Below are 21,296 nucleotides of genomic sequence, written 5' to 3' on the forward strand. Positions count from 1 at the left end.
CCGTCCTTGATGTGACCTGTTTGCATCCCCGACCAACTACAAATGCAGCAACTACTTCACTCTTTTTCCCCCTCCGGGACAGTCGCCCAGGGGATGCTCTAGTCCATGATTGACCCTTAGGCCTTCTCTACGCATTTCCGCCCTTTACTGTCATTCCCCAGTTTCTGAAGAAAGCCCAGCGGTTGAAGAGCAAGGTAATCCTCATTGCACCATATTGGCCCCGACAGATTTGGTTCCCATTCCTTTGGCCTCACCTACTAGATCGACCATGGATTCTCCATCCAATCCCGGAGTTGATCTCACACCCGTAGAACCTGATTCATCCCAACCTGAACAGCCTGAAGCTAATGGCTTGGCTGCTCTAATTCCCTTGATTGCCAGGCAGAATGATCTTCCACTAGAATTACTTATCTGAGCAAGTGGAAAAGATTTACCTGTTGGCTGAAAGATAAACAAGTAGACCCCTTTTCAGCACCAGTGTAGATAATGCTAGACTATCTGGCCGACCTCTTTCAATCGGGTCTATCAGCCTCTCCCATTAGAGTTCATTTGGCTGCAATTCCTAATTTTCATGAGGGTGTCCAAGATTCCTCTCACATAAGTTGTGCAAGACCTTCATAAAAAGGTGTGAATCATCTGAAGCCACCTTTTAGAGAACCTATTCAACCATGGGATTTATCATTAGTTCTACAAGCTCTGACAATGGCACCTTTTGAACCAGCCTCTTCTTGCGACCTCAAGTATCTGTCATGGAAAACCTTGTTTTTGGTCGCTATTACTTCTGCCAGGCGTACTTCTGAACTTCAAGCTGTATGTATCAAGAGTCCATACTTGATTTTTCATAGAGATATATGCTGTCTCTGAGAACTAATCCTTCATTTCTGCCTCCAGTGATCTCTGAAATGTCCATTAATCAAGCCATTGAATTGCCAGTTTTCTTTCCCAACCATTCAAACAGAGGAGAATATTGCCTACATACGCTAGATATACACAGACAGATCCATTTTTACTTACAGGACTAAACCCTTTCGTAAATCTTATTTTTGGCCTTTTCTCATCTAGATTAGGATCTGCTGTTGCTAAGGTCACATTAGCTAGATGGTTGAAGGACTGTGTGACCTTTATTTACATACATACATAATATCTCGTTGCCTACTACCATGAAAGCTCATTCAGCAAGGTCGGTGGCAACTTCTGCTGCCTTCCATGCCAGAGCTTCTTTACATGACGTGTGCAGCTGCAACTTGGGCTACTCATACCTTCATCAATCATTACAAATTGAATTTAGCCTCCAGGGGAAGAGCATCTTTCGGTTCTATGGTGCTCAGGAATGTCCTTCCATGAGAGCCTCCCAGGAATAGAGGTAACTGGTGACTCTGTCCCATGCGTAAGGAATGAACAAGGATTTACAATATCTGATAAAGAAGTTGTCTTACCGTAACGTTCCGTCTGTATTGTTGATCCTCGTTCAGTCATTACGACCCTCCCTCCTTTCCCCTCCTGTGGTTTCTAGTGGATCTCACTATCCAGTTCTCTTAGGTTATTTGACCAGAGGTAGCCTGTACCTTCTTCAACTTGCAAACTCAATCTGAGGTAACAGGGAGAGGGAGATTGTGGGTAAGAGTTTAGCTCGATTGTTTGAAACTGACTCGAGCTTGGAAAATGGCCGGCTCGTTTCCGAGTTTTGAACTGATACCCATGCGTAATGACTGAACGAGGATCAACAATAGATGGAATGTCATGGTAAGACATAACTTTTTTGTCTTTGAGGCCCATTTTAGATCTTTCCCATCTCAATACATTTGTGAAGGTACCCACCTTCCATATAGTAAGTCTTCAAACCTTGTTCCCTCTAATTCTGCCTCAAGTTGCCTTAGCCTGCCAAGATATCAAAGATGCATATCTACACATTCCCATACACCCCAGCTGCAGGAAGTTTTTGTTTCTGTGTGGCTTACTGTCATTTTCAGTTGTCTGCCTTGCCCTTTGAACTTTCTACCACACCAAGGGTGTTTACAAAATGTCTAGCTCCAGTGATTGCTTGTTATAGGCTTCAGGGCATCCATGTTTTCCCATTTCTAGATGATCTCCTCTTTATGGCAACTTCCACAGAGATCCTAGAGCAAAACATTCTTTTCGACATTTCTTTTTTGCAAAGACTAGGTTTCATAATAAACTACAAAAAAATCTGACCCCCTCAGGATCACATCTTCCTCTGGTTGCAGGATTTGGACAAACCTAACGAGTCTCTCTCCCTTTTCAAAAGGCACTGGACCTCTCTTCCTACTTCAGAAACCTTTTGCTCTTAGCCACATTTCAGCCAGAGTGTTTTACAGGATTTTGGGTTTTATGGCATCCACTATCCCACCCCAGGTAGCAGGCTTGAGACTAAATTTCTGAAAGACATCCTTCACATTAGAACTCCCAGGAAACCTCTTCCTCCTATTTTGTACTAGAAACGCTGACTCTTCCCCCATTCGAGCCAACTTCATCCGCATCCTTGCAACATTGCTCCTGTAAAACTGTGCTTCTGCTAGCTATCACTTCAGCCAGACATGTGTCTGAGCTCCAAACCCTTATGACCTCCCCTCCCCCCCTCCTTTTTGACGTTCATTGAGACAGCATGTCCTTGTGTACCAGCCCTCTTATGCCCAAGGTAGTCGATGAATTGTCACTCAGGCAATTCAGTAATTCAGTTACCTTCCTACTTCCCTTCTCCACAAAATTCTAGTGAGAAGGTGTTGCACACTCTGTGCATAGACAGCTTAGATTTTACTTAGACAAGACCAAAGCTATTAGAAAATCAGACCAGCTTTTTGTCTCCTGTCATCCCAGGGCTCTGGGATTGCCGGTTTCCAAGCAGGCTATTTCTAAGGCTGTCTTTCTGCTGTGAAGCATGGTAAAACCCTTGCTGCTTCTGTAAAGGCCCATTCCACTAGGGCTGTAGCCTTGTCAGGGGCCTTCTTCAAGGGATTGGGCACTAGTTATATTCTTGAAGCAACTACGTGGAATTCTGTACATATCTTCACTAAACATTACAAATTGGATGTCATTTCTAAGTCCAGAGCAGGATTTGCAAGAGTCATACTCCATGGTTTCCTGGAGAGCTATACTGCCCCCCCCCCATGAGCTTTAGTGTTTGCCCTCATGTTAAGAATACTGCAACAGAAGAGGACATCTTTTGCTATGGTAAGATTTTACATAGCTGTTCTATATTAGAACCCTTATGCTGCGTTAGCTGCTCCCACCACCCATTCTTATGTATAGTTGTAGTCTGGATATAAAGTAGGGATGTTATGTTGTCCTATCTCACCTTCATTCTTACAATGATGGATTCGGAGCCGATCCTTGGCTCCAACCCGGCCGAATACTTAGCTGAAGATCTCAAACTTAGCTCATGGCAAGAAGGTATCCCACAATGCAGTGGTGCAATTCCCCAGATCTCGTTTGCTGCTTTACGAGGTTGGATGCGCTCATCTTGGCCGTGGCTAAGTTGTGAAACTTTTTCTTATTTCTTGTCAAAACTGAATAATTTTGCTGATGTTTAGTTCTATCACCAATATATTGTATTCGTTGGCTTCTCTTTGCTGTTTTTTACCTCAGTAGAGATAATTTTTCCTCAGGCACTGCTTTTGCCATTGCTTTATAGGCCTTGGTATCCCCATAGTGGTTGTTTGTTGTAGTTTGTTGTGTCTTCATTGCTCGTTTAAATTAGAGAGATATACACCTGTTTTTAGTTAGAGGGATTGTCCTGTTTGTGCTTGAAAATCAGAGCCGTTTAAGTTAGAGGTTCTAATTTTCTTCCCTAGTCTTTTTTTACTTGTATTGTTTTGGTAGCATAAGTCTTTAAATATTAATGTGTTTGATATAGCCTCTAGGCTTCCTTTGTTGGTGTCAAAATGTCTAAAGAACAGAAGGAAAGAGAAAATAAGCCTTTGTGTTTCAAATAATGTCAGAAATGCTTGCAAAAGATATCGATCACTGATGGACATATTGTTTGTGTCTATTGTCTTGGTGCTATCCATCTCCAGAGGACTGCACCTTCTATCATTTGTTTAGTGCCAGAGCTCTTGAGGAGAGAAGAAGCAAGTTGATTCTTAAAGGGCTTTTAAAACTTTCCTTTGAAGAGGCCATTCATAGCTCATCCTCCATCTCCTTCTAAAAAAGGAAAATCACACAAAAGACCATCTCCATCTGCATCGGCTCATTCGGAGCCTTTGACAACCAGTCAAACTATCTAAAATTTCTAAGGCCATGACTTCCTCGGCTTCACAGTGGTTCTTCAGCTCCAAAGCCTTCGGAGCCGCAAGATAACTCTACTCAGAGCCGGTCCATTGAAATTTTGCCGGTTTCTCCGACCTTGAGATCCCCTGTCCTGCATAGGTCTTTATCTCCTTTATATTCCAGGTCTACAAGAAGCTTATCTGATGAAGACTTGGAATGGGTGGTGCGTAGACTCCTTAAGTCGCTGGCACTGACTAAATTGTTCTCTGCTCCTACCCATTTGGTTTCGGTGCCTACTGTGCCCACTATTGTTACTCCTTTGAGCCAAGCTGGTCCTTCGGAGCTGGAGTGCACGGTGCCACCTTCTCTGGATTTGTCTGTTCCGGAACTCCCTTTGGTCTCCACTGAGCCTTTTGCTCTGACTTTCTCTGCCGTCCCGGGGGGGGGGGGGGGTTCTAGACCTCGTTCTTTGGTGCTGAGCATACCCCTTGGAGCGTCTGCTCGGGTTAGCTCGGCTCCTACATCGGCCTCGGGTCCGATCTCGTTGGCTTCATTGCTTCCCTCTGTCTCCTCAGAGCCGGGGTGGGGTCTTTGGAGTCTGCGGGATCCGCCTTTAAGCTGATGAGTGTGTCGTCTTCCCATTCAGCACCACAGATGGTTTCCAGTACTCTTCTCCCCCAAGGCACCGGCTACTGTCTCAGCACCACCCATTCCTCAAGACGGCATAAACTCAGGGTCCCTCTTTGGGTGAACACCTGTCATACGAGGCCTCCCCAGAATATCCTTCTGAGGAACCACCTTGGAAGAGTACCTGCAAGAGGAAGCATGTTGACTCTCCAGATGAGTCCATTACTTCTGACACTGACCTCGAGTCGGAAGGGTCCCCGAAGTCGTCCTCTGACTATCTCATTCGCAGATATTCTGGAGATCCTTAAGCAAAGAGGTGGCTGGCAGACCACTATCCCTTCTGATGGAGGAGTCAGTGCACCTGAAGGCTTTCGGGTCTCAATCTTCAGCCTCCTGGGTGTCCTTGCCTTTTCCCTTCTGATGGAGGAGTCAGTGCACCTGAAGGCTTTCGGGTCTCAGTCTTCAGCCTCCTGGGTGTCCTTGCCTTTTGATGAACTAATGGATCTGGTTAGTCAAAAGGTGTGGGAGTCACCTGACGCTTTGGAACCGGTCCCTCGAAGGCCAAACAAATTTTTGACAGCTTCTCTAGGCAAAGAATTCTTAAAGGTGGGTACCTGTAGATGCTGTGGTGGTGGCAGCAGCCACCAAAAAGGAACTTGCAGAGACTTCCTCATCTTTTCTTCCTCTGAATAAAGATTAGAGAACGATGGATAGATACGGGAAGTGTATCTTTTCTTCAGCGACTTATTCTTTTCAATTGCTGAATTATTTATCCCATTTTACGAGGCTACAAAGAGATCTCCTAAAAGAGCTAGGAGATGTTCTACAAGGTTCAGTAGCTGTGGGGGTGATTGAGAAGGTCTCTTCCCAGCTGTCCACCTTAAATTCCATTGTCAACTCCTCCATGAGGCTCATATCATATGCACCAGATGGAGCGAGCAGGGCAGCGGGTTCCGGAGTTTCCCTAAGGAGACACTCCTGGATGCACTTGTGTAATTTTGCAGAGCCCTTTAAGTCTACCTTTACTAACGCCCCTTTTGATGGCTCCTCACTCTTTGGACCCAAAGTAAGACACACTAACCCGATGCTATCAGGAAGGAAAAACTATCTCTGCCGTTGGAGTACATTTTTCCGTACCTTCAAGACCTTATCCCAAAGGTCAGAAGAGCGGAAAGATGTGGTTCAAAAGATCCCAGAGATTTTTCCAAGACACATGGGGCGATGCCTTCCCCAGGGGCAGAGGGGGGAGGTAGTGACGGTAGACGCTGACCCAGAGGCAGAGGGGGTGACCATGATTCCTTTCGTGGACGTCCTTGGCGCTCCTGTAAGGAGGCCCGACTGCTGTACTTTTGAGGCAGTCTGGGGATGTTTATCGATGTACCCAGAAGCCTGGTGAAGTATCACAAATGGGTACTAAACATAATATCCAGAGGATACGCCATCCCCTTTTGCTTACTTGTCCTGAAGACCAGAACACTCCCGTATGTGTCCCACCCAGTCTAAGTTAAAAGCAACTATAGAGGTTCAAAAGTTGCTTTAAAAAAGTAATCTAAAGTCCCCGCAGACCAAATAGGATTCGGAACTTACTCGAGATTCTTTTTAGTGCCAAAAAGAACAGGGGACTGGAGGCCCATATTGGACCTAAGTAAGTTAAACGAATCTGTCAAAAAGTCAAAGTTCTGAATGGTGACACTGCAGTCTATACTTCCTTTTTCGGTAAAGACAGTTGGATGTGTTCGATAGACCTTCAAGATGCTTACTACCACATAAAAATGGACAGGAGATCAAGAAGGTACTTACGCTTCCAGCTGGGAGCCAGCCATTATCAGTTCAGAGCTCTGCCCTTTGGTCTCACTACAGCCCCCAGAGTGTTCAAATGTATGGCAGTAGGTAGTCACGGCTCACCTGAAACGTCCAGGATTCAGTGCGTTTCCCTGTCTAGACGACTGGCTCCTGTCTGTCAACACCAAGCATCTACCCTTACAAGCCAGGGATCTAACGTTAGACATCTGCAATCATTTGGGCATTACAGTAAATTTGCAGAAATCTGCCTTGTTTCCCTCTCAACATATTACATTCATAGGCAGAGATCTAGACATGTCATTGATGATAGCACGTCTTCCAGCAGAAAGAATCGTAGCTTTCAGACATAAAATCCTTTACATCCTTCCCATGGACAAAGTGAAAACAAAAGTAATTCTACGCCTATTAGAAACATTGCCCTCCACTGTTACAGTAGCTCCTCTTGCCAGAATGCATATGAGGATACTTCAGTAGCTATTATTCTCCCAATGGTCTCCAAGAGCTTCCAGTGTGTCATCTGATCAGGATAACGCAATCTTGCAAGAAGACTTGAGATGGTGGATGCACTCCACTCATGTAACAATTGGCAGACCCTTTGTTCCACTTCAGCCAATAGCTACAGTGACCACGGATGCTTCCCAGACAGGGTGGGTGGGCATTATCTGGGAAGAACAGTCCAAGGTACATGGCAAGATCACGAGGCTCACTTGCATATAAATGTTCTAGAGATGAGAGCAGTGCATGTTCTTCGTGTTTCACTGTTGCAGTCATCACACTTGGGTTATCTGCCTGCAGGTAGCCCTCAGTCGGCCCAAATACAGAGTCTTGGGACTTCTGCATTGGATGCTGGGTATAAAACATGCAGCCGGCACTTACATCAGCATTTTTTGCCATGCGGGAGCTCGAAGCAGAAGCAGGTTTGCAAGTGCCAGTCGGCCGCTACCTGAAATTTTCATTTTTCGAGTTTCAAACCTGAAGTCTTATAAAGCTAAGTACCCTGTTGGGGATCCTTTTTGCTTGCTCTAACCAATGTCAGAAAAAGTTAACAATTGTCTTGCCTGTGGAAAGCAAATACCTCAGAGATTTTTATTCTTACTGCATCACCTGTTTAGGCCCAGACCATAACATTCCTCACTGTTTTTTTGCCTTGTTCAACACCCAAACTATTCATCGTCGGGCTGTCTTTGTTGCTAAATTCTTTCGCTCTCGTTCTCCATATCCTAAAATGGCTTTAAGCCACCTGACTGCCAATCTTCGGAAAAAATCAAGACAAGAGACGGACCGCATAGTTCCAAAACTGCCAACTATGCTTCCATTAAGCTAGTCACCAGTCTGTCGGTACTCCGTGAGGCACTTTTACAGCCCCTGATACCCGCTTCTACAGATTCACAGGCCTCTACTGAAACCCATTCGGAGTCTGGTATGCCACAAGATGCTTCTTCGACTTTGGAACCTGTGGATTTCTTTACCTTGGATGGGTCTGGAGCCGCTGTGCAGGCACCAGCTTCTGAGAGTGTATTCAGGCCTTCCGATGTTTGTATTAAACTGACTACTTCGTTTTTGAATAAAAGTACCGAATTTCTCAGGCCCAGAGTTCACACTATGCCTAGGAAACCAATGACCGAAGCGCATTCTTAAGCTTCCATGCCTCAGAAACAAATGCTTAGAATGGCTGAAGACATTATTACTTTAATTAGGGGAAGCCAGCCTTCCCCCTCTAAAAGACAAATAATTGATTTTCCTTCTGATTCCATAGACCTAGTCAAATGATTTTAACCCCTCTAATTACCAGGACTTACCCTTATCCACCTATGAGGATTCAGATGCAGAGGATTCCATTCCCTCTGCTTCCCTTCCAGAGGATTTTTCTATTGGTGAAACCTTGCATACCCTAAGAAAGCATTTCCGCTGGGAATGCTAGGACTACCCTCAGTCAAAAAAGAGACTCTGGTAATTTTTAGACTTGCCTCCGCACAGGCCTCTAGCTATATACCCTGTCCTGGCTATTGTAGATGATGTCTTAATGGAATCAAGTCTTACCCCTGATACTCTACCTCCAGCTCCTAGAAAGCCTGACCGGTACTACAGAGTACCTGACTCCCACAAATTTCTCTCAAAATCCTACTGCGGATCCAGAGACCATTTCCCAGGGACATAAAGGTACTAAGGCTACTACAGCCAAAAACCCACCCTTTCGGACAGGGATTCTAGGGCTTTAGACAGATGGGGTAAGAAGGTATGTACCTCTGCAACTCTTGCCATCAGGGTTTTAAATTGCCAGTTTCACATGTTGAAGTACCAGCAGCATATTATGGAACTAATTAAAAAAATGCTGTTGATTCCTGATTGTGCAGAAAATAAAAAAATAACCAGAGTTAATGCATTCTGCAAATCAAGTTGGTAAACTTACTTTGCAGTGTGGTTTTGATGCCTTAGAAGCATCTTGCAGGGCTGCAGTCACTGGATCTGTTCTGAGAAGGCATGCTTGGTGAAGGAACAAATCTTGTCAGATCATGTCAAAGCAGAATTACTAGATGCTCCATTAAATCAAGAATGTTTGTTTGGCACAAAAGCAGAAGTTCTTAAAAAGATGGGGGGGGGGGGGGGCAGCTAAATCTATGCAAACTGTTAGATTTCTTACAGGTACAGCCACCTAGATTTAATAGGCATTGGCCTTCGAAAAACTGGTCCTTTCCAGTCCCTCCCTGACCTTCTCAGTCCAAACCCAGGGGCAACAGAGACCACAAAGACTACAGTCTCAGGGTATGCACAGATCTAAACAATGGAGTGCTCCCACCTCAAAAACGGGGAGTGGTAAGCCACCCTTTTATGGAAAAAGTTCACAATGACTTCTCCTGCATCGCACCCAGCCATGCCCAAGTACTTGCACCCCTAGGAGGAAAACTTGCCCTGCATGCAAAAAACTGGAAATATATTACCCAGGACCATTGGGTCTTAAACATCCCTGTATCTCAGGGATACAGATTCTAATTCCACTCACTGCCAACCCCAAGCGGATTGCATGACCTCCCCCGAAACCAGTGGGCAGAGGACCAAAATCAAGTTCTTTCTTTTCTCCATGTTAAGGCTGTTCAACCTGTTCCAACGGAGCAAAGGGGACAGGGTTTCTACTCCAGACTGTTTCTGGTGCCCAGAAAAGAAAACTCCTAGTGCCCTATCCCGGATCTGTCAATTCTCAACACCTTCCTTGTGGTACCAAAGTTCAAAATGCTTACACTCCTAACAGCTGCTGCCTATGCCAGCCAAGGACTCCTGGCTGGTCACCCTAGACTTAAAAGAAGCTTATCTGCACATCCCCATAAGGGGATCTTGCAGGAAATGTCTACGTTTCAGGGCAGGTTCTATACCTCTGCACATCCCTTTGGCTTATCTACTGTGCCCAGGATATTCACAAAGTGCCTGGCTCCAGCCATTACATACTGCAGGTAGAGAAACATTCAAATTTACCCATACTTGGACGATTGCCTGATTCAGGCGGACAGTCAGGAATGGCTACTTCTGCACCTGACATTTGTAGAGACTCCTAACCTCTGGGGTATACTATCAACGAAAAGAAATCACATCTGGTACCCAGCCAAGAAATTGTGTTCCTGGGAGCAAGCTTGAACGCAACTTCCCAGATGGCATTCCTCACTCCAGAAAAGCAGGTTTATTTGGCAAATTACTTCAAACTACTGGCCACCCAAACCCAGCTATCTGCAAGAAAAATTCTGCAAGCCCTAGGGTTCATGTTCTCCTGCATTCTCCTAATTCCGTATGCAAGACTGCATGTGAGGAAACTTCAGTGGTACTCAAGTCTCTGGTGTCAACATTCTCAGGACTTGGCAACTGTGATTCCAATCATTCCTTGCCTAAGGACAGAGTTCCTTTGGTGGGCAGAGGCCTGCAAACACAACAAGGGACTCCCTTTTACTCAACCCCCCGCCGCCCAAACCCTGACAACAGACGCATCAGACTATGCATGGGGGGCTTACATGGCAGGCAAATGCATTCAAGGCAAATGGAGCCCAGGACAAATGCACCTGCATATCAATCAAAAAGAAATGTTAGCTGTACAGAATGTACTGACAGCCTTCAAATACCTTATCCTTCCAGAACAACTCTTGATAAAGACCGACAACACCACAGTTATGTGGTACATGAGCAGGGGGGATCTCATTCCTACTCGCTGTGCAGGTTAGCCATGGCTCTGGGGCACAGCATTGAGCAACCAAGTGCACCTGCCAGCTCAATTCCTGCCAGGCAAAGAAAATTCACTGGCAGACGACAAGCAGAAATCTAATGGACCCGCACGAGTGGAAACTGGAACCCAATTCATTAAAGCTTTTAATCCACAGGTGGGGGAAACCAGAGGTGGACCTCTTTGCTTCCCCCCAAAACCATCAGTTGAGCAAATTTTTCACCAGAACTCCCCACAGCCAAGCATGGAAAGTGGATACCCTATCCTTTGCATGGGAAATCCTCTCAATCTATGCCTTTGCCCCTCTGCCCCTCCTCTCGAAAGTACTACTCAAGATCAATCAGGACAGGCCAAGGACAATTCTTATTGCACCAGACTGGCCACGCCAGCACTGGTACCCACTTTTACGCAGTCTGACAAGTGTCACCCTGGCACCTGCATCAGACCCCATCCTCAGCTGTAAACCCTGAACCTAGCAGCCTGGCTTATTCCCTGAATACATCACCAGCAACCCTCAGCAAACAGGTGCTGGACGTCATCCTTGAGGCCAGGAGGCTTAGTACTAGGAAATCCTATTCAGAAAAGTGGAAAAGATACTGTTCTTGTAGCCAGTCTTGGGCTTAGTCACCTTACCTCAAATCCTAGATTATCTAGCAGAGCTGCTCCACAAAGACCTATCCTCATTCTGTAAGATTCATGCCTCTGCCATCTCAGCTCATTACAATACTGAGCCACCCCTCTTCTCTTACCCTCTGGTTAAAGAGTTCCTGAGAGGAGCTAACAATTTAAGACCCCCAAGGAGAGCTCCCACTCCTGCCTGGGACCTTAACTTTGTACTAGAGAAGCTCACGCTTCCCCCTTTTGAGCCTGCTGCTACAGCAGAGTTAAAATTCCTCTCTTGGAAAACAGCCTTACTTCTAGCCATCACTTCAGCAAGAAGAGTGCGAGTTACAGGCCCTTATGGCTGTGAAACCCTTCATTATCTTCCATGCGGATAGGGTTTCCCTGAGGACTAACCCATCATTTATGCCCAAGGTGGTATCCAGTGTGGCTTTAAACCAATCCTTCCATTTACCAACCTTTTTTCTTAATCCTCAGAATAAAGGGGAAAAGGATCCTGCACTCCTTGGACGTGCACAGACAGCTTAGGTTCTACCTTGACAGGACCAGACCGTTCAGAAAATCTGACCAGCTGCTAGTCAACTTTGCTGCAGGGGCAGAGGGCAAGGCCATTTCAAAGCAAACCATCTTCAAATGGATAGCACAGTGCATCCATTTCTGCTACAAGCACCATGGAGAACCTACCCCACAGGGGATCAGAACCCATTCTACTAGGGCTATCTCAACCTCTACAGCATTTCTCAGGGGAGTCCCTACCACAGACATCCTGAAGGCTGCAACCTGGAGTTCAGTAAACACCTTCACCAAGCATCATCACTTGCTTCCTTTTCTAAATCCAGAGCCGGATTTGCTACAGCAGTCTTACAAGGCCTGCTAGCCAGCTCTAATACTTCTTGACTGCCTCCACCCTTCCTCAGCTTTGGGAATCAACCCAAGTGTGATGTGACTGCAACAGTGAAACACGAAGAACATAGTACAGTTGTGTACACTTACCATAAAAGTAGGTGTTCAAGTGTACTCACTGTTACAGTCCTGGTTACCCTCCCTCCAGCCCCCTGACTTTTCTATCATTTCTACCCGTCATCTTTTTTGGCCGTATCTTATGGCAGTGGTATTTACTTTTTACGGGAGGTGTTCCACACCATGTAATTGCTTCCTATTTTGGGGGCTCCTGACATTTGGGGCAAGAAAAACAGATGTAATGGCATTGGCTGCATGTTTTATACCCCTGGACGACCTGACGTCATGGAAGAAGCAACAGCATCCGATGCAGAAATCCCAAGACTCTGGTGTTCTGGCCGACTGAGGGCTTCCTGCAGGCAGATAACCCAAGTGTGATGACTTCAACAGTGAATACACTCGAGCATCTACATTTATGTAAGTGTACACAACTGTACTTTCTTGCATTGCAAGCACTTCAAGCCTCTCTTCCTCTAGGGACTATTGCGATCCAATCAGACATTGTCTGTGGTTTGGTAGATAAGGGGGAACCAGATCCTACCCCCTGTGTCGAGATGCCCTAAGGGTATGGCAATGGGTGTTTCTTCCCGGCGCTTTTTAATCACAACGCACATTCCGGGGAAGTCCAATGTAATAGCAGACAAGCTGAGCAGAGTAATTCTAATGCCTCACGAGTGGTGTCTCAATCGCAATGTAGCGGAAATTATTTTCCAAACATGAGGACAGCCTTGCTGCGATCTCTTTGCCACTCCCATGAATGCCAAGTGCAGCAACTACTTTACCCTAGATGTCCTTCAAGGATGCATCTGCAGTCATCACATATGGGTTGTCCTGCCTCAGGCAGCCCTTCGGTCGGCCGGATTCCAAAGTCTGGGTCCGGCGTCGGCTGATGTCGCACTTTCACCGACGTCAGAGCGCCTGGGGTATAAAAGCATCAGCCGACGCCATCTTCCTCAGTCTTTCTTGCCGCGTGGTGCCCGAAGCAGAAGCAGTTCGCAAGTGCCGGTCGGCCAGCTCCTGTAATTCAGCTACCGAAGACTTCAAAAAGCTAATTACCCCGTTGGGGACTCTTTCTTGCCTCAGCCGATGTCAGATAAAGTTATGTGGTACATAAACAAGCAAGGAGACACCCATTCCTATCCTCTTTGCAGGCTGGCAATGAATCTATGGGAACTTTCCTTGAAGCTCAATATACAGCTACAATCCCAGTTTGTGCCAGGGAAAGACAATATACTGGCGGACAGCATAAGCAGAAATATCATGGATGCACACAAATGGATGCTGCACCTGGACATCTTTCTACAGCTAACACAATCATGGGGGAGGCCGGACATAGATCTTTTTGCCTCCCCCCACAATCAACTGAAGAAATTCTGCTCAAGGACATACCACCCACAAGCATGGAAAGTGGACGCCCTCTCTTTCAGCTGGAGAACTCTTAACAGTGTATGCATTTCCACCTCTCCCATTAATGACCAAGGTTTTACTGAAGATCAGGACAGAGCAGCCAAAAGTGATCCTGATAGCTCCGGACTGGCCAAGACAGCACTGGTACCCACTGTTAAAGAGCATGTCACGCACGAAACCATGGCCTCTTCCTCTATGGCCACTTCTACTGACAGCACAACTACAAAACTCTGCATTCCAACCTGAAAACCTTGCAACTAACAGCCTGGAAAATACCTCGACTCCTCCTCAGGATAAGCTATCCCAGAGAGTGAAAGATATTATTATGGAAGCTCGCCGGCCTTCCACAAGAAAGGCATATTCAGCAAAATGGAAAAGATTTCACATTTGGAACACCACAAAGGGCCTAGATGCGACAGTGATGAACATGGCGCACATCCTGGAATACTTGGCAGAAATGTTCCACAATGGCCTGTCTTACTCTTCCATTAAAATTCATGCTTCAGCAATCTCAGCAGACTACAATACTGATCCACCTGTCTTCTCTCATCCTCTCCTAAGACCATTTCTAAGAGGAATCAAAAACATCAATCCTCCAAGGAAACCACCCCTACCTACTTGAGACCTTAACTTCGTGTTGGAAAAACTAACACTGCCTCCCTTTGAACCAGCAGCATCTGTAGAACTACAGTTCCTGTCTTGGAAGACTGCTTTCCTTCTGGCCATAACCTCAGCAAGAAGAGTATCTGAGTTACAGGCCCTTATGGCAGTACAGCCATTTCTTATTTTTCATCGGGACAGAGTTTCATTGAGAACCAATCCTACATTTATGCCAAAGGTGGTATCCAGGGTTTCATTAAACCAAGCTATTCACCTGCCTACCTTCTTTCCAAATCCACAAAACAAAGGGGAGAAACTTCTGCACACCCTGGACATACACAGACAGTTGCGCTACTACTTGGACAGAACTAAAGGTTACAGAAAAACTGACCAGCTGTTAGTAGCATATGCTGCTGGAACACAAGGAAAAGCAATTTCCAAACAGACAATTTCAAAATTGATAGGGAATTGCATTCGTTTTTGTTACTCCTTTCATGGAAAAACTGTGCCAGCTAACATTAGACCTCATTCCACGAGAGCCACAGCCACCTCCACAGCCTTCTTAAGAGGGGTGGCTACCAAGGACATTTTAGAAGCTGCTACATGGAGCTCCGTGCATACATTTGCCAAGCATTACAATTTACCTTTATATTCCAGATCCAGTGCAGGCTTTGCTACGGCAGTCCTGCAGGGCATTTTAGCTACACCATCCTTTACATAGTTCCTCCACCCCATGATTGGCTATGGTATTCTACCCATATGTGATGACTGCAGATGCATCCTTGAAGGACATAGTACAGTTTTGTACCTACCATAAATGTAGATGTCCGATAGGTATGCATCTGCAGTCAGGTTTACCCTCCCTCCTTCCCCTCTGTGGTATTTCTTGGGTACTTATCCCTCTTATAGCTAGCTGGGGTGATCTATTATGGTGTATTTGTTGTTATATTACTGTGCATGTTTGGATTTTTAAATGCATCTCTCCAAATTTAGCCTTCCTTAGAGGGCACCTGGCATCTGGGGCAAGAAAAACTGAGGAAGATGGCGTCGGCTGATGCTTTCATACCCCAGGCGCTCTGACATCGGGGAAAGTGTGACATCAGCCGACGCCGGACCCAGACTTTGGAATCCGGCCGACCGAAGGGCTGCCTGAGGCAGGACAACCCATATGTGATGACTGCAGATGCATACCTATCGGACATCTACATTTATGGTAGGTACAAAACTGTACTTTTCCCCTCCTGAGGAGACACCGAGAGACGCTGTGGCTCACGATTGGCCTTCAGGACTTCTATATGCCTTTCCACCTTTCCCTCTCATACCCAGAGTATCCACGCTCGGGAAGCAGGATAATTCTTATTGCCCCTTACTGGCCTAGTCAAGTTTGGTTCCCCTTCCTGTGGCCCCACCTTCAGGAGAAGCCTTGGATCCTGGACCCAGTACCAGATCTGCTGACTCGTATGTCAGGGGAGCTTCATCCTTCTCTCTACACCCTAAAATTGACAGCTTGGCTTCTCCACTTCCCAATTTAGTCAGGCTTCACAATTTCACTCCTACTGTAAAACGTATTTTAATGTCCTCCCATAAAGCTTCTACTAGAAAGCTTTATTCTAGCAAATGGAAGAGGTTTTCCCTGTGGGCTCATAAGAACATTGATCCTTTCTTTGCACCTATTCACTCCATTTTGGAATTTTTCATGGAACTATTCCAACAAGGCTCAGCTGCAGCTACCATCAAAGTTCGACTCACTGCAGTTTCAAATTTTCATATTGGTTATACTTCAGACTTAATATCACACAGGTTGTGTAGAGCCTTCTTAAAAGGTGATTCCTTACTAAGACCTCCCTTTAAGGAACCCCTTTCTCCCCAGGATCTACATTTTGTTTTGTCCCATCTCACTTTACCTCCCTTTGAGCCTTCTTTGTCTTCAAACCTTAAGTTCCTTTCATGGAAGACCTTATTTCTATTGGCTGTAACTTTGCTAGAAGGGTGTCAGAACTGCAAGCTCTTTCTGTTAAACCACCGTATTTGATTTTTCACAAGGACAGGGTATCCTTACGCACTAACCCTTCCTTTTTTACCAAAAGTTGTTTCTCCAAACAATATAAACCAATGCATAGAACTCCCAATATTTAACACAGCAACAAGGCAGAGTACAAATTACACCACCTGGACATGCACAGACAACTCGGATTCTCTTTACATAGAACCAAAGACTTCAGAAAATCTGACCAATTATTTGTATTTTCTGATGCAAAAAAAGGATCATCAGTTTCAAAAACCACTCTTTCAAATTGTATTACCTTTGTCTGCAAATCTAATAACAAAGATCTAACTTTCAAAGTAAAGGCTCATTCCACTAGAGCATTGGCTGCGTCATCTGCTTTCCAAGCCAGAATTCCTATAGATAGTTGTGCAGCAGCTACGTGGTCTTCTCCACATACTTTTATTACTCATTACAGAGTAGATTTGGCCTCCAGGGAGAGGGCATCCTTTGGTTCCATGGTGCTGAAAGGTATACTCCCGAGAGCCACCCAGGATAAAGGTGCTAAGGATGCTGTCCCATCGTAGGACAATATAACATAAAGAAGTTACGTACTTACCATAATGTTCCATGTTTTTTGTCCATCTCGCTGTTGATTCTTATGAACCCTCCCTCCTTCCCCCTGCCTAAGACTTCTTGTGGACCTGGTAGATTTCCACTACCTCAAGGGCTCTCTGTCTCAGCTGGTTTCTCCTTCCAGTATTTTTTGGTATGGACTTGCACATAGTTTATATGTATTTGTGTGTAGATATGTATGTAGTGTACATATTCAGTATTAGCAGCAAACAAGATCTGGGGAATTGCACTACTGCATTATGGGATACCTTCTTGCCACGAGCCAAGTTTGAGATCTTCAGCTAAGTATTCGGCCGAGTTGGAGCTAAGGATCGGCTCCAAACCCATCATTGTAAGAAGGAACGTCGAGATGGACAACAAACATGGAACGTTATGGCCTATACATAACTTCTTTTTTTTATGTGGTTTTTATTCAGTTTTGTCTCCATCTCCCTCTTGCTCGCTCACTGTGTTGCGCGTGTGTGTGTAGTGGAGTCCCGATCTGTCTAGCTTCAGTTAAGCAATCATTTTCTTAAGCAAATTTTCATGAAATAGCCAAAGTCACATCAAAAGTAACATATTAAAAGATAACAAGGTGATACCAGAGTCTGTACTTTTGTAGGCTAAGGAAGACAATTGCTGCAGGTGTTGGCAAGCTGCACTGTGGTTTAGTATAGAGTAGCAACCTTTCATCCTGTATTTGTGGTCTGAATCCTGCTAAGCTAGGTGTTCGTTTTGGTATTACATGGATCTGTGGACCAATTTGATAACATGGTCACAGTGGTGGGACGTTGACTTTATGCTCGACTTGGGACTTTTAACTTTGTGCGGGACATTTTGTGCTGGACTTTTTATATATATATATATATATATATATATATATATATATATATATATATATATATATATAGACACACGCACGCACACAAGAAATTCTTGAAATCCTGTCTGCTGGTGTCCCTCCATTGGTCTAGCCAGTCAGCAGTCAGAGTGAAGGTGTTCGGGGAGGGGCTTTGTGAAGCTAGCCAGCTGTTTTCTGGACAAGCCTATATAACCTAAAGATTACCACTACAGCAATGCGGAATTCAAACTACTGTTATGGTTAAGTGCAGCTTACACAGTTGTACTTTACTGTACAGGATGGAGTTGCTCACATAACAGAAGGGTTCTCTCATTCATCCAAACTTAAGCCTAACAGTTTGGATGGTGGTATTATAAGCCTGACAGTTTGGATGGTGGTATTATAAGCCTGACAGTCTGGATGGTGGCGTCCTGCTCCTGACAGTCTGGATGGTGGCGTCCTGCTCCTGACAGTCTGGATGGTGGCGTCCTGCTCCTGACAGTCTGGATGGTGGCGTCCTGCTCCTGACAGTCTGGATGGTGGCGTCCTGCTCCTGACAGTCTGGATGGTGGCGTCCTGCTCCTGACAGTCTGGATGGTGGCGTCCTGCGCCTGACAAGTCTGGATGGTGGCGTCCTGCGCCTGACAGTCTGGATGGTTGTATTCTATTACCATTCAGGCATCTGTTTTCTTAGGACATGCTACAGGTGTTATATGAGAAGTGGATACCTGCTGTAAGACTATCCCCTCTAAGGAGAAAACAGGACCCAAACCATATTAGATATTCCAGCTGTTTTTCTCATATATGTGATTAGCTCAGTTTAGGACTGGTATATTCTTCCATTAAAGCACTTTTATCAGCTTTCTTCGCCTACTTACCTTTGGATCCACCTCTTTCTGTATGTTTTGAGGGCAGTTTTGGAAAGGAACCTTCCATATCAAGCCAAGAAAAATTTACTCCTCCTCCTACTTCGGACTGAATTATGTTTTGGAAAAGTTGACTATCCCTCCTTTTGAACCTGCCTCATACGTTTCTCTAAAGTTTTGTATTTTGAAGGCAGTCTTGCTTAGTAGCCTTTTGTTCAGCAAAGAGTTGTGAAGGTACAAGCCCTTATAGCTTCTCTTCTTTTCTAATTTTTTCATAAGGAAAGGGTATCCCTTAAGACTAAGCTTTCTTTATGCTTAAAGTTATCAGTAAACTGTATCAGTCTGAATTTGCTAATACATTCTTTTTCAGTTCTCTAACTAGGGGTGAAAGAATTTTGCATTCATAGATTACTCACATTTTATCTCAACAAAACCAAATCTGTTAGGAAGTGATTGACTGTTTCCTTTCAGGATAATAAACTGGGCTGCCCTTTTTCAAAGCAATCCATCTCCAGATTGTTTCCTTTTGTTCCTTTCATGGAAAATCCCTTACATGTCAGGTAAAAGCCTATGCCTCTTGAGCTGTAGCTTCTCCTGGTGCTTTTTTTAATGGCCTGGAATCCAGATCCATTTTAGAAGCAGGCACTTGGTCCTCCATTCACATTTTTGCTAAGCACTATAAAATCAATGTCTTATTCCAAGATTATTTGCAGATCTATCCTTCAAGGATTTCTGGATTCCAGTTCCATTGCTCAGTCCTCTGCCTATACACTCCAAGAAGCTTTGTAAATCTGTATGTAATCAGTACTGCAACAGTGATTAAGGAAGGACAATAGTACACTTGTGCAAGAACTTACCGTAGCAGTAGATGTCAGAATAGATCACTGTTACAGCATTAGCACCCCCCCCCCCTCCAAATCTTTCCAGGCTGAGGTGAATTTGATTTACATTTCTCCCATCTTCCAGTGTCTTTTCTCAGTTTCTTCTATTTTGCCATTTTTTTTTTTTGGTCTGAGGCAAGAAAGTCCACTTTAAGTTCTTGTGCTTTATACCAGGGTAATCTTATGGGCTAGGCTTGTAAAGGTAACAGGACCATTAGCCTAGTACACACCTATGAACCTAAATGTACATTGCTAGTTTAAGGTGCTGAAGCTGTGATGTGTTATCCACACACAACGTACCCTTGGCAAGGTACTTGTCATGTGTAATCAATGCTGCAACAGTGATCTGTACGGACATCTACTGTTTTAAATTCTTCACAACTTTACTTTCTGCCCAGGGCTTTGGCTTTGAGATCTTAGGTTGTCTGGACCCTTAGAAAGACTGGGTTATGCTATATGAAAGGACAGCAGTAGATGCAGCATTGTTGTGGAGGCTTTAACAACTGCTGCCCAGAAGAGGGCAAACCAAATGTAAAACTGCAGATGCTGATAATTCTGTTATCTTTGCGTTGTAGTGAGTAAGTCACACAGCTGAATTTTTATCAGAACAGATTGTGTATTTGTTTCTAAGGCTTTTATTTTTGTTTTTCAAAGGTGTAAACTTTTCTACAAAAAAGATGATGCATTTAAAGAGAAAGGAGTAGGTACATTGCATTTGAAGCCTGTGGGAGATGAGAAGACCCAGTTGCTTATTCGAGCAGACACCACATTAGGTAATCATATTTATTACCATTTATATGCATTTTAACTTGCAGAAACATAAATTAGTCTCCTTACATATAAATCATACATGTGCATCTGTACAGTGTTTGTTTTAGGTTTGTCTCTCTCCATGGTGAATTAGATAGATTGTCTCAGTAGCCTCCAACGGTACAGAATGCATTCCATTTTTTTAATTTTGCAGAAGAAAATGGGTTTGAGAGGAATTAGAACGGACATCCTGAACCCTCTTCAATGGGTCTATGTTTGGGAGTTCCCTTCCTTGCTCTTTCTCTCTCATTATAGTTTTAAGTACTGGTGCCCTTCATATTACGATCATTGCTTCTCTAAAGTGTAGCCGTCTTCTGATTATACTTCATTTCAGATTAGCTTACTCCTGCTACAAACAAGCAAGTTAATCAAGAAGCATCTATTATGCTGTTTTTACTCTTGTTGTGTAACCAGTTCCATGTCACCCATTTTCGACCGTAAACGTTTGCCATGTATTACCTATTAAGCCTTTTCATAGAAATTCATTACCCTTCTGTCATCAACCAACTCCCCCATCCAAACCAGTAATCACCTCATGCTTCCTATGTCATCCAAGCAGTCAAGTAATAAAGCCATTATTCATTACGATACTACCCAAACCTGAAAAAAACAATTGCTGTCTTGGAATACTTGTGTCTAATCCACACAGTAGTCCTACTTCATATACACCTAAATGCAAATGTTTCAAGGCAACTCTCACCCTCTGTTGGACTGGTCATTTTCATTTCAGTGTGAGCTGTGTAAAACCATGCTTACACACGAGAAAATTCATGTATTGATACTGCAATCTTGATTTAATGTGCTTCACATTTAGTTTTTAGTGGTTTCGTGATTTTGGAATGCTTTTCTGTTCAAT

At 44.5% G+C, this 21,296-nt stretch overlaps 1 protein-coding gene across 1 annotated transcript in view; it reads left to right on the forward strand.

The window, feature by feature from the left end:
• NUP50 (nucleoporin 50) overlaps positions 1–21,296 on the forward strand; it is a 1,722,767-nt gene that overhangs the window by 1,178,288 nt on the left and 523,183 nt on the right. Inside the window, exon 7 of the mRNA XM_044088085.1 lies at positions 20,285–20,403. Coding sequence (XP_043944020.1) covers positions 20,285–20,403 — 119 coding nt within the window. The remainder of the gene's footprint in view (positions 1–20,284; positions 20,404–21,296) is intronic.

The sequence above is a fragment of the Protopterus annectens genome, chromosome 11.part0, assembly GCF_019279795.1.
Source record: "Protopterus annectens isolate FY-2018-M chromosome 11.part0, PAN1.0, whole genome shotgun sequence".
Lineage (NCBI taxonomy): Eukaryota > Metazoa > Chordata > Ceratodontiformes > Protopteridae > Protopterus > Protopterus annectens.